This window comes from Schistocerca serialis, chromosome 2, assembly GCF_023864345.2.
Source record: "Schistocerca serialis cubense isolate TAMUIC-IGC-003099 chromosome 2, iqSchSeri2.2, whole genome shotgun sequence".
Taxonomy (NCBI): Eukaryota; Metazoa; Arthropoda; class Insecta; order Orthoptera; family Acrididae; genus Schistocerca; species Schistocerca serialis.
In genome coordinates this window covers 412,483,749-412,498,688 of record NC_064639.1, presented here as the reverse complement: position 1 = coordinate 412,498,688, position 14,940 = coordinate 412,483,749, and the positions used below count along the sequence as shown (strand labels likewise).

At 40.1% G+C, this 14,940-nt stretch overlaps 1 protein-coding gene across 1 annotated transcript in view; it reads right to left on the bottom strand.

Annotated features, from left to right (window-relative positions):
• The window catches only part of LOC126457252 (ubiquitin conjugation factor E4 B), a 284,736-nt gene that overhangs the window by 241,434 nt on the left and 28,362 nt on the right, over nt 1-14,940 (bottom strand). Inside the window, exons 5-6 of the mRNA XM_050093409.1 lie at nt 9,204-9,391; nt 813-965 (exon numbers count right to left, since the gene is read on the bottom strand). Of these exons, the coding sequence (XP_049949366.1) occupies nt 813-965; nt 9,204-9,391 (341 nt within the window). The remainder of the gene's footprint in view (nt 1-812; nt 966-9,203; nt 9,392-14,940) is intronic.

Here is a 14,940-nt window from a genome sequence, read left to right as displayed (position 1 = left end):
TCCTCCCTGCCATGTCTCCACAGCTCAAACGTGTCATCCACATATCAGAACCATACATTTGGTTTTTTGCTGGCAGTACCTAAGGCCTGTTCTTCGAATTTCTCCATAAAGATGTTTGAAATTACGGGACTTAGGGGGCTTCCCATAGCCACACCATCTGTTTGCTCATAAAACTGTTCATTCCACTCGAAGTATGTGGTCATCAAACAACACTTAAACAGTTCTGAAATATCGGCAGGACCAATTTCAGTTTTATACACAAAAGTGGAACTGCTGACATACTGGCTTCCAGCTGTATTGTTTCTATCAATTATGGAAAATTGTTAACTGCAACTGTTGAGAGAAAGGAGGCTTTCTTTACTCTTACATTACACAACCCACCTGTCTTCCATTGAGTGTTCCATATTCTTTCTTGTGAGCAATGAAGAAGATTGACCTGAATGAAGACTATGACTCAGACTTGTTACTCCTTCAGAACCCTACAGAAGAGCTGCTTAAGTAATGTCATGTGGACAGTCTTCTCCAATCACTCTAGAAATTTCCTTGAAGTATAAAACTGTTAGCCCTCAAAGCACATCATAACACACAAGATTGCTTGAAACTTCCTTCACTGTGACGTCACTTGGTGTTAATGATTAACAGTTATGGTACAGTTGAAAGGAGATACAATCTTGCTAGGTAGCAAATATCAACAATTAGAAATAAACAAATAAAAACTGAATAAGTGCCAATTTATTACAGCACAACATAACTGTCCCCAATTTAAAGTAACACAATTACTGAGAAGCATTGACAACTGCAATTCAGCTAACCTGGACATTGATATTGTCAACCTCTTCAATGGCAGCTGCTGTTTCAGGAAGATAAATGGCCTTGTCAGTCTTCTCCTTCCATGATACACACAATACTCTTGACACCGTAGCATGAACTTGATCATCTGTTATGTCATTACAGGAGCTAGATGTCTGGAATATAAACCAAAAGAAAAGAAAACTGAATAACATGTAGATCTCAAACACAATGTTATATAAATTTCCTGACAGTTTGTAATTACATGCCAGACCACAGTTCAAATTAGGACATTTGACATTTACACTCTCAACCAAAACAAATGGCTCTGAGCACTATGGGACTTAACTTCTGAGGTCATCAGTCCCCTAGAACTTAGAACTACTTAAACCTAACTGACCTAAGGACATCACACACATCCATGCCCAAGGCACGATTCGAATCTGTGACCGTAGCGGTTGCACGGTTCCAGAATGTAGCGCCTAGAACCGCTCGGCCACTCCGGCCGGCCACTCTCGACCAGTTTAGGTGCGAATTCATCCTCAGAGTCCATGTGTCACTTGTGCTTAAAGTTGACTGTCCTTGTAGAGGGTGTGATTTAGTAGAAAGACAATGTGTCTTACCATAAGACTATAAATGTTTGCAAATGCTGGAAGAGAATAGAAAGACAGTATTTTCCTTGGCTCCAAATTATCCATATCTTAACACCTCATAATATCTGTGGGATCAGTCGTATCATTTACTGTGAAAATTTCCCACCATGCATTCCCAACAAGCTGCATAAAGCACTGCTCTTAACATGGCTCTAAATACTTCCTCAGCCCTATCACACCAAACTGACACAGTTTCAATTCATACAGCTGCTATGCGTGCTGCAAAATGCGGTTACTCTAAATGGATACTGGCAACTGGTTACAATAAAACTGTGTGTGTGTGTGTGTGTGTGTGTGTGTGTGTGTGTGTGTGTGTGTGTGTGTGGGTGTTTGTAGTTTTTGTTAAGACGGCATTAAATTTATACAAGACACTGACAGGCAGAACCAACTACACCAGGAGAGGAACAGTTACATTGAAAACATCCACTGGCCTCCATCCTACAGTACTCTGATGTTTTTATCAAATACTGCCAATAAATCATTTATGTAACTTTACTCATAACGCTCTGCTGGTTATGTAAGGGTATTGTCAAAACACATTTAATATAAATATTAGAATTAGGTAGAATTTAAATCACTGAGTCCAAATATTCTGACAAATTGTAGAAGGAATGGATAATGAGGGTATTCTTTTACTTTGTTTTTGTATGCCTGAAGATTTTCAATTTCATGTCTTTTGACTGCTGGTATCCTGTAATAGACTTTTGCCCCAGCACATAACTGATGAGCCAAAACATTATGACCACTTGCATGATAGTGTGTTGGGCCACCTTTGAATGCAATACACCAGATAATCAATTGCATGAATTCAACAACACCTTAGTAAGTTTCCAGAGGTGCATGGTACCAGATAGAAAATAAGCACAGGTCATGCAATTTTGTAAATTACGGGCTGGTGGGTTGCTGGGCCAGATGATTTAACAGTATGTTTCATCAGGCACACATCAGGCTAATCAGGTGGCCAAGGCACCACTGTGAATTGACTGCCATGTTCCCCGAACACAATACCACAATTATAGTTTTACAACATGGACACTTATCCTAACTTATCCTGATGGAAAATGCCATCGTCTTCAGGGAACACATCAAACGTAAAGGGATAGAAATAGGTCTGCAATTAATATTCACTTCGTCCACACCTGTCATGGTGCCTTAGACTACTATCATATGTCTTATGGAAGCCTATGAGAATGCCCCCCACTGCATAATACTGTCCCCATTGTCCTCCATCCATGGCTTGTTGCATGCTGCACATTCTGAGCAGCCGTTCAACTGCATGATGGCGTATCTGTACTGTGGCATCAATACCGTGTAACAAGAAATGTGAATCACTTGATCAGGTGTCACTTTTCCACTGATTCACAGTATAACCTCAATGATCCTGTACCAAATGCAACCATAATTGATGATGTCTTAAGGTCAACTTGGGAACAAATGGAGGCTTGTCTTTTGCAGACACCCATATTCAGCAATTTGTGCCAAGTGATGTGCTCCACATGACTTGTGCTTGCACCAGCGTTGTATTCTGTAGTCAGATCTGCCACAGCCTGTTGCCTATCCTGCTTTACACAGTAGGCTCTGTGATCAGGCAAGGATGTCGAACATCTGACTGCCTACTGGTGATTTCACTGTCCTTCAAGCGCTCTGCAGAAATGCTCATGAGAGTAGCACACTTATAGCTCACTAGCTTCACCATAGCAATCCGCCACTTTGACTGGATTTTGTAAAGCCTTCTCCCATGAACCATGGACCTCACTGTTAGTGGAGAGGCTTGCGTGCCTCAGAAATATGGATAGCTGTACCATAGAGCAATAGAGGGGTATCTGTTGAGAGGCCAGACAAACCTGAAGAGGGGCAGCAGCCTTTTCAGTAGTTGCAGGGGCAACAGTCTGGATAATTGACTGATCTTACCTTGTAACATTAACCAAAACAGCCTTGTTGTGCTGGTACTGCAAACGGCTGAAAGAAAGTAAAAACTAAAGCTGTAATTTTTCCCGAGGGCATGCAGCTTTACTGTAAGGTTAAATGATGATGGTGTCCTCTTGAGTAAAATATTCCGGAGGTAAAACAGTGCCCCATTCAGATCTCCAGGTGGGAACTACACCAGATCACGTCATTATCAGGAGAAAGAAAACTGGTGTTCTACAGATGGGAGCATGGAATGTCAGATCCCTTAATTGGGTAGGTAGGTTAGAAAATTTAAAACGGGAAATGGATAGGTTAAAGCTACATATAGTGGGAATCAGTAAGTCCGGTGGCAGAAGGAACAGAACTTCTGGTAAGGTGAACAGGGTTATAAACACAAAATCAAATAGGGGTAATGCAGGAGTAGGTTTAATAATGAATAGAAACACAGGAATGCAGATAAGCTGCTACAAACAGCATTGTGAATGCATTATTGTAGCCAAGATAGACATGAGGCCCACACCTACCACAAATTTAATAGTCATGGGGGACTTGAACTCAACTGGAGAAAAGTAGTACGTGAATATGGTCTGGAGGTAAGGAATGAAAGAGGAAGTTGTGTGGTAGAATTGTGCACAGAGCATAACTTAATCACAGCTACCATTTGGTTTGAATCATGAAAGAAGGTTGCATATGTGGAAAAGGCCTGGAGACACTGAAAGGTTTCAGGTAGATTATAAACACATCAAAAAAGTTTTGCCTCACTCTGGTTCCCAGAACTCCTGAAGATAGACGTTGATTGTGGATATTATATCGCAGGCACAGTCCCTTTGACAGTTTAGAGGTGTCACTAAATCTGCCCGAAGATGTAAACAACCATGCATGAGCAGCACCTGTTATATGGAGGAGGTCCGACAGCTGATTACTTCCAGTCATTCCGCCAGGAAGGAGGTACACGGTTCGTGTTGTCTGTAGTTCAACCATGCCTAGACTGTCAATACCATAGTTCAATTGCGTACCCATTGTTACTTTGTACCAGAAAGGGCTCTCAACACAGGAAGTGTCCAGGTGTCTCAGAGTGAACCAATTACATCACTCATAATGTTTTCTCCATAAACTGCACAGATCTCATGATGAATATCGATCGCTTTTAGGCCTTTAGCACTAAGAAATCTTATACCAGCGAGTACTTCAAAGTCGGCAGGACTCATGATTATCTGAGGCATTTTAAACACTCAGTAGACAACGTAAACAAGGAAGAATCAGACTGTAATGACGTCAGTCTGTAGATTAAGGTACACACTTTCATGTAAAAATAAAATTATTGAGATATCTTAGCACATCTTTTTTTAATTTCAAAACGGTACTTACTTAAAAAACACGCCTCATATAAGATTAACATCAACAAAAGCAAAACGAGGATAATGGAATGCAGACAAATTAAATCAGCTGATGCTGAGGGAACTAGATTAGATGAGTTTTGCTATTTGGGGAGCAAAATAACTGATGATGGTTGAAGTAGAGAGGATATAAGATGGAAACTGGCTATGGCAAGGAAAACGTTTCTGAAGAAGAGAAATTTGTTAACATAGAATATAGATTCAAGTGTCAGCAAGTCTTTTCTGAAAGTATTTGTATGGAGTGTAACCATGTATGGAAGTGAAACATGGACGATAAATATTTTAAACAAGAAGAGAATAGCAGCTTCTTTGGTGCTAGAGAAGAATGCTGAAGATTAGATGGGTAGATCACATAGCTAATGGGGATGTACTGAATAGAATTGGCGAGAAGAGGAATTTGTGGCACAACCTGCCTACAGGATGGGATCAGTTGGTAGGACATGTTCTGAGGCATCAAGGGATCACCAATTTAGTATTGGAGGGTGAAAATCGTAGAGGGAGACCAAGAGATGAATACACTGAGCAGATTCAGAAGGATGTAGGTTGCAGTAGTCATTCGGAGATGAAGAGGCTCGCACAGGATAGAGTAGCATGGAGAGCTGCATCAAACCAGTTTCTGGAGTGGACACCACAACAATAATAACATCATTGCTAGAATGATTCCTCACGTCTCTTCTCCGCTTACGTAATTTCCTTACTGTGTCACGTGCCTGCACTACCACCAAGTGGCATTACATCTCACAGTGGGCAGTAGTCAAAATGTTTTGAGTCAACAGTGTAGATATCTATTCTGAATCCTGGATAGGGATGCACACTGTGTAGAAATTCCTTTCACTTCCAGTATTGTGTCCACAGCTCGTGGTCTTGCGGTAGCGTTCTCGCTTCCTGCGCACGGGGTCCCAGGTTCGATTCCCGGCGGGGTCAGGGATTTTCCCTGCCTTGAGATGATTGGGTGGTGTTGTGTTGTCTTCATCATCATCATTCATCCCCGTTACGGTTGGAGGAACGCAATGGCCAACCACCTACGCTACGACCTTGCCTAGTCGGTGGTGCGGGTCTCCCGCATCGTTCCCTACGCTCCTCAGAGTATGGAACCTCATCATCATCATCCAGTATTGAAGTTATGAACTGCATGGTTCATCCTGAACTGGCCCTTGCTGATAATCACAAATACCATTAGGGAGGATATGTATGGGAACTCTTCTTTAGAATAAATACTTATGTGACATTAGCTGCCTTGCCCCAGAAGATTATGCCATACAATAGTATTGTGCCAAGGTATGCTAGCAATGCACTCTGCAGGTCAACAGAATGAAAGGGTGCAGTAAGCAGAACTGAGACTTTTTGTTAATTTATCTACATCCCAGTGCGTGATCAATTCGGATGTCAAGCATCAAGAGGGTGGGGCGTGCAGGTGAGGCACTACTAAATCAGTGTAAAACTTTAGTGCTTAGGTTGTAACATGATCACTGCCACAACATTTACTTCTTTTCGGTGACCTGGTGATTTTTATGATTTGTGTAAGAGATGATTTGGCAATATTGATATCTTCAGGTGGCATATGCAGTTCCTCTCTAAAGAAGTGTAATGGGTCTGCATTCATGTCTATTTTCATCTCAAATTGAATAAAAAATTTATATTGAGAAAACTATTTTAGAAAGAAATGTTAGAAGCCTTTGTCACAAATTTGAAGAATAAGAACTCTGGTTTTGTGCATCCTACATATCAAATTCTAATAGTACTAATTTTGGAAAAACCTGCATGCTGAAAGAAAGCAAAATCCACAGGAGAAAAGTTTAGTACATGTCTGGTGTCTGGACTTACACAGTCACACTCCATTATGTCTTTGGATGAAGTTGAATGGTTTATTTTTACCTCAATCATATGACTGTCTTTCAGAAGGCTTCAGATCACTCATTAAAAAGTCCATGTTCTGTGCAAAACATTTCATGGTAGGTTCACTGAAGTTGGAAGAAAAAATTTATTTTCTCATCTTTTCTGATTTATGGGTACTGATTTCCTTCTCGATACTTGGTTCAGACTGTGTGAAATCTAAATCACTGGTAGTCACATTTTGAACTTGCCCTAATGCAGAAACACAGATACTTCACATGCTACTTGGTACGATGCACATATTTCAAGCGTTAGACTGTGAATTCTTCTGTTAGTGGAAGGTGTATTACAGGACGAAGGGATAATTGTAGACTGCAGTTTCAAACCTACCACTATGATGTTACCAATCCCTGGTATACAATGGCAAAATTTTCATATATCCACAAATATTATGAGTACACGCACAATTAAAATGAGTTTCTGAACAGAAAATTTTGTAAAATGGTTTGTTCATTAATATTTGAAACTGACAATTTGTTATTTTTTTTTAACATTTATACTGGATTGTTTCCATATTTCGGCATGAGAGATCTTTGTCACAATTTGTAAAAGTATTTAAGACATTCTGTGCAGATCAAGCGGTAATCTTAAGTTTTTCCACTACTTAGCACATCTAGTTAATTAGATTTAACACAGTCATAAGATACTGTTCTCCGGCGCCTGTTCAAAAAATTCCAGAACATTCATAATTTTACACCAATGGTGTGTTGGAGCAAAATGCGGTTAGCATCCATGCACACGCCTGTGTTTAATATGTAACTGGCGGAAGTTTCACCGTTGTATGTCTGTTAGTTATTGTTCAGTGCTGTAAGTGCTATATTGAGTAGAATGTTGTGTTGCACATTTTGCAAATGTCGAGATGACAGAGTTGGAGGAGCAATGCATCAGTATTAAATTTTCATGAAACTCAAGAAAACCTTTACAGAGACATACCTAATTATGCAGGAAGCCTACAAAGATCAGTGCTTAAGCTGTACTCGGTGTTAAAAATGGTTCACACGGTTTAAAAATGGCCGGATGGAAGTTAAGGATGACCATCATTCAGAAAACCCTTCAATGTCTACTGACGACGCCAATGTCAGCAACATCAATGAAACTGTGCATGCCAATCCAAGATTGACTCTCTGAAAGATTGCAGAAGAATGAAACATTTCAGTTGGATTATGTCATTTAATCCTGACACAGCATCTCAGAATGTATCATGTTGCCACAAGTTCATCCCATGGCTCACGAATCAAGGCCAGAAAGACATTCGCCTCACAATCTGTGAAGAGTTTTGGATCACACAAATAAGAATGAAATGTTCCTTTAGACAATCATAACTGGTGATGAGACATGGGTCTACAGTTATGATGTTGAGACCAAGGTTCAATATTTACAATGGGTCGGGAAATGTTCTCCAACACCAAAAACATCTTGTCAGGTCAGGTCAAATGTCAATGCCACTCTGATGGGTTTCTCCGACTTTGAAGGATTAGTTCCTCATGAATTTGTGCCACAGGGACAAGCTGTTAATCGGTGGTACTATCAGGATGCGTTGTGATGCCTGCGAGAAAATGTGAAAAGGATATTGCCTGAAATGTGGCGAGACAATTCATGGCTCTTGCATCACGATAACATGCCCACACATTCATCCCTGTTAGTGCGTGACTAATGAACTAAAATCCAAATCAGTTTGTGGTCTCACCCTCCATACTCTCCAGACCCCATGGGAAAAGCAGATGGGAGGCTTCGGTTTGTTGTTCCCCAATCAGGGAAGTGCAATCAGTCTAGAAAAGGGACTGCTGACAAATCACAAGTGCAACCCATCCTAGAATATTGCACAAGTGTGTGGGATCCATACCAGATAGGACTAACAGGAGATATGAAGGTATACAGAGAAGGGCAGCATGTAGGTCACAGATTTGTTTAATCTGTGGAAGAGTGTCACAGAGATACTGAAGGAACCGAAGTGGCAAGGTCTTGAAGACAGACATAAACTATCCTAAGAAAGTCTATTATCAAAGTTTCAAGAACTGGCTTTAAATAATTACTCTAGGGATATACTACAATCCCCTATGTATCGCTCACATAGGGATTGGGAATATAATAATTACTACAGGCACAGAGGCACTCACATAATCATTCTTCCTGCTTGCCATACATGAACGGAACAGGAAGAAACCCCAATAACTGGTACAAAGGGGTGTGCCCTCTGCCATGCGCCTCATGGTGGTTTGCAAAGCATAGATGTACATGTACATATAGATGTAGATGTAGACGTGACCCCTGCAGACCTTTTTTTTTATATCCAAAGTTGAAAACTCCTTTGAAAGGATGAAGATTTGCAACGATGGATGAGAGAGAAGAAAATTCACAGAGGGCGCTTCGCGCGATCCAGCCAGAGACTACTTTTGATTCCAGAAGTGGAAGTGGTGTATCAATGGTGGAGGAGAGTATTTCAGAGGAGTCTATGCACAGTAAGTAAATGGTTAGAACAGAAAAACTTTGTGGATAAAGTGCTGGAATTTTCTGACATTGTACGATGAATGCAATAAACAACTTCAAGTATCTGTTATCTTACCCGGTGCCTCAGGCCTGTGCCTTCACGTGAATCTTCTACCTCCATGTTCTCAATGCCAGAGTCTACATCCATCTGTGAAGTAGAAGCACTTTTTTCACATGGTAGCATTTCGTCAACCTCCATCTGGGAAGATGTGTCAGTGCTCTGAGAATCACTTTTCTGTGTAGTTAGAACTGGTGGTGTCTTTGCTGTAAAGAAAAGTAGAGGCATTATTACGTACAATTGAAGATCTCAAATGAAATATTTTACCAACATATTTAAACACAAGCAAATCACTCTTGTGATCAGCAGTCTATCTTTCCTACATAAATTGTGTGTGTTTGTCAAGAACAATCCCTTTTGAATATTTCCAGCAACGGGAAACTCTTCACGGAAGTTTTGTTTTATGACAGTACATATGTAATTATTAGAATCAATAACAATAAATGAAAAACCTGAGAAACAAAAGGTACAATAGAGTTATTGTTTGGCACACATTCTGTAAAAAGTTTTTCACGTTTCTTTTGTATTAATGTTTGTCCAGTTTAACCACTTAATCATCTCTAGGCACTGTTACTTTCGTCATACGTTGAGTGACTTTGGGTGCTTCGTCTGACTTTACCTCCATAATGCCATGTTTTTCATTAATAACTATATGTGTTTCTCAGTCAACTTTAGAGAGTACAGATATATTTGAAGAACTCTTGAAAAGTCTGTGCAGGTTTCTCTCAGTTTTTAGTTTTGTGGTATTGCTATCTTAACTGAAAAATGGCATATCTTCACATCATTAGTTTCTATTTATTGTTTACAATTTTTTCTATTATAAAATTTCCTTTGAGCCATCTAATACCATCTCACTGACATTCCTGAGTAATTTTATCCACTGAAGACACACATTTCACATGACTGTTAAAAATTTCATTTTCCACGAATAGGGCAGTTTTGGTAGAAGTGTCATTACCAAGTGCAAATCACGTGTAAATGCATATGTCTACCATAATACTCTCATGCAAGCATCATGCACAAAATTAGTGACACATGTTACACTTACAGAAACCAGGCAACGAATGTACATGGTTACGGTTGGCAAGCATCAACTGATAAGATTTTAAGGATACATGGTACTTATAAATGGTGGAAAAATTGAACTTTTTTATGACTTTATTAAATTCTATAGTCTTTCCTGATTACATTGATATATACATCATAGGGTTTCAAATGAAAAATGACCTATACATACCAAATTTTCAAGTTATGGTCATGTATGCCACTACGACCCCTTTATTTCTGTTACAGAAACCAGTTTTATTTAAAAAAGAACTGTGAACTTTCTGTTTTTAGCAATTATACATACGATACATTGTATATGTTGGTAACAGTACAGGTTTCTAGTATCTGTAAATGATTATCTTTGCTAGTATCTACTTTTGTTTCACTGAAGCAGTTTGTTCACGTGTTGCTGAATGTTTGTAGCCCAAGTGCTACACATATTTGTGGAAGTACATATCCTTTAGTGTGCAATAAATACAAACTATGCCACCGATCAAGAAATTCAATAAAAGGAAATTCCGTGGTAACCAGTTCACAAACAAAGCAAGCCACACTGTTGAAGGTAACCTATGTATCAGTTCTTCATGGAAGAAACTCTCACATGGTATGCCTCCTGTTGATTCAAATTTTTGTGTTAAAAATGAGGCTGTTTGTAGTGGATTTGTTGTTGTTGATCTACATCTACATCTACATTGATACTCCGCAAGCCACCCAACGGTGTGTGGCGGAGGGCACTTTACGTGCCACTGTCATTACCTCCCTTTCCTGTTCCAGTCGCGTATGGTTCGCGGGAAGAACGACTGTCTGAAAGCCTCCGTGCGCGCTCTAATCTCTCTAATTTTACATTCGTGATCTCCTCGGGAGGTATAAGTAGGGGGAAGCAATATATTCGATACCTCATCCAGAAACGCACCCTCTCGAAACCTGGACAGCAAGCTACACCGCGATGCAGAGCGCCTCTCTTGCAGAGTCTGCCACTTGAGTTTATTAAACATCTCCGTAACGCTATCACGGTTACCAAATAACCCGGTGACGAAACGCGCCGCTCTTCTTTGGATCTTTTCTATCTCCTCCGTCAACCCGACCTGGTACGGATCCCACACTGATGAGCAATACTCAAGTATAGGTCGAACGAGTGTTTTGTAAGCCACCTCCTTTGTTGATGGACTACATTTTCTAAGCACTCTCCCAATGAATCTCAACCTGGTACCCGCCTTACCAACAATTAATTTTATATGATCATTCCACTTCAAATCGTTCCGTACGCATACTCCCAGATATTTTACAGAAGTAACTGCTACCAGTGTTTGTTCCGCTATCATATAATCATACAATAAAGGATCCTTCTTTCTATGTATTCGCAATACATTACATTTGTCTATGTTAAGGGTCAGTTGCCACTCCCTGCACCAAGTGCCTATCCGCTGCAGATCTTCCTGTATTTCGCTACAATTTTCTAATGCAGCAACTTCTCTGTATACTACAGCATCATCCGCGAAAAGCCGCATGGAACTTCCGACACTATCTACTAAGTCATTTATATATATTGTGAAAAGCAATGGTCCCATAACACTCCCCTGTGGCACGCCAGAGGTTACTTTAACGTCTGTAGACGTCTCTCCATTGATAACAACATGCTGTGTTCTGTTTGCTAAAAACTCTTCAATCCAGCCACACAGCTGGTCTGATATTCCGTAGGCTCTTACTTTGTTTATCAGGCGACAGTGCGGAACTGTATCGAACGCCTTCCGGAAGTCAAGAAAAATAGCATCTACCTGGGAGCCTGTATCTAATATTTTCTGGGTCTGATGAACAAATAAAACGCGTTGGGTCTCACACGATTGCTGTTACCGGAATCCATGTTGATTCCTACAGATTAGATTCTGGGTTTCCAGAAATGACATGATACGCGAGCAAAAAACATGTTCTAAAATTCTACAAGAGATCGACGTAAGAGATATAGGTCTATAGTTTTGCGCATCTGCTCGACGACCCTTCTTGAAGACTGGGACTATCTGTGCTCTTTTCCAATCATTTGGAACCCTCCGTTCTTCTAGAGACTTGCGGTACACGGCTGTTAGAAGGGGGGCAAGTTCTTTCGCATACTCTGTGTAGAATCGAATTGGTATCCCGTCAGGTCCAGTGGACTTTCCTCTATCGAGTGATTCCAGTTGCTTTTCTATTCCTTGGACACTTATTTCGATGTCAGCCATTTTTTTAGATGTGGGCATCTTATCTTCTTTGATAAAGGCAGTGGTGAAATGTAAACAATGTGATGGTGTAGGCTGTCTGGAAATAACTGAACAACAAAGTAGCAGGAAGGGTTTAGCGTCAAAATTAGTTGTTCTGTGTAGATTCTGCAATAAATCTACCTCGAAAATGACTTCAAACATTGTGCATAATTCATATGATGTGAAATTGGAGTTGGTTTATGCAATGCATGCAATAGGAGAAGGAAAAAATGCTGCTCAAACATTTTGTGGTTTGATGGACCTTCCTCCTCCTCCCAGTAGGGTCAGAAAGTACATAAAAATAATTTTAGGTGCCTTGGTGGTTGTGTCTAAAGCATCTATAAAACATGGAGTAGAGGAAACTGTAAATATTAATGGAACCAGGGACATTGCTGTTGAACTTGATGGGACACGGCAATGTCAAGGATATCGTTCCTTGAATGGTGGTGTAAGTGCTACTTCACTGGAGAACGGAAAAATTGTTGACATTGAGTGTACTGCCACACCTGCCATGGTAACACTGAAGGATATACTGAACATCAGTGTTCTACGAATTATGATGGTTACAGTGGAGGTATAGAGTGTGACGGAGCTCAAAATATTTCAGATCTTCGTACACCCATACTTGAAATGGAGGACAGTGGGACGTAAGCTGGTATAAATTTATATTAAAAATGAATAAATTCCTCCAGCTGTATTTAAGGCTGCCAAAATAAAATCAACACCTTAAATACAGCTGGAAGAATTTCTTAATTTTTAATATAAATATTTCAGAGGTCAGTGCCCATTTATAACATAAGATATATGAAGTATCTATGCGATGGGGACACTGAAGCTTTCAATAAAATTAATGAGTTCAATGTTTATGGTGATACCTTGGTAACAAAACTGGAGTGTTGTGGACATGTGCAAAAGAGGATGGGTGCTAGATTGAGGAAGCTACGAAGAGAAATGAAAGGAAAGTTGCAATCTGATGGAAAATCTCCGTCTGGTCGAAGCAGATTGACAGAAACTGAAATAGACCTTCTTCAGAGTTATTACGGACTTGCCATTAGACAAACTGCACCTCTGAATGATGTTCCAGCAATGAGAAAAGCTGTAAGGGCCACCTACTTTCATACATTGTCCACAGATGACCACCCTGTTCACAGACTTTGCCCTAAAGGAACAGATTCCAGATGTGGTTACCAAAAAGCAATAGAAAGTGGTCAAATATACCATCATAAGCAATCTATTCTTGACACTGTTATGAATTAAATAAAACCAATTTTTAAACACCTGAGTGACCCTGTTTTGCTCAGTAAATGTCTTCATTGGGGTACTCAGAAAACAAATGAAAGTTTCAGCCATTGCACATGAGAAAAATTACCCAAGAATGTTTTTGTAGGACTAAATACATTAAAAGTTGGTGTACTAGATGCAGTGATATGTTTCAATGATGGAGTGATAGGAAGGTTGGAAGTCCTGAGAAATTTAGGTATGAAATGTGGCTCTAATGTTGTTGTTGTGGTCTTCAGTCCTGAGACTGGTTTGATGCAGCTCTCCATGCTACTCTATCCTGTGCAAGCTTTTTCATCTCCCAGTACCTACTGCAACCTACATCCTTCTGAATCTGCTTAGTGTATTCATCTCTTGGTCTCCCTCTACGATTTTTACCCTCCACGCTGCCCTCCAATACTAAATTGGTGATCCCTTGATGCCTCAGAACATGTCCTACCAACCGATCCCTTCTTCTGGTCAAGTTGTGCCACAAACTTCTCTTCTCCCCAATCCTATTCAATACCTCCTCATTAGTTATGTGATCTACCCATCTAATCTTCAGCATTCTTCTGTAGCCCCACATTTCGAAAGCTTCTATTCTCTTCTTGTCCAAACTATTTATCGTCCATGTTTCACTTCCATACATGGCTACACTCCATACGAATACTTTCAGAAATGACTTCCTGACACTTAAATCAATACTGGATGTTAACAAATTTCTCTTCTTCAGAAACGCTTTCCTTGCCATTGCCAGCCTACATTTTATATCCTCTCTACTTCGACCATCATCAGTTATTTTGCTCCCCAAATAGCAAAACTCCTTTACTACTTTAAGTGCCTCATTTCCTAATCTAATTCCCTCAGCATCACCCAACTTAATTAGACTACATTCCATTATCCTTGTTTTGCTTTTGTTGATGTTCATCTTATATCCTCCTTTCAAGACACTGTCCATTCCATTCAACTGCTCTTCCAAGTCCTTTGCTGTCTCTGACAGAATTACAATGTCATCGGCGAACCTCAAAATTTTTATTTCTTCTCCATGAATTTTAATACCTACTCCGAATTTTTCTTTTGTTTCCTTTACTGCTTGCTCAATATACAGATTGAACAACATCGGGGAGAGGCTACAACCCTGTCTTACTCCCTTCCCAACCACTGCTTCCCTTTCATGTCCCTCGACTCTTATAACTGCCATCTGGTTTCTGTACAAATTG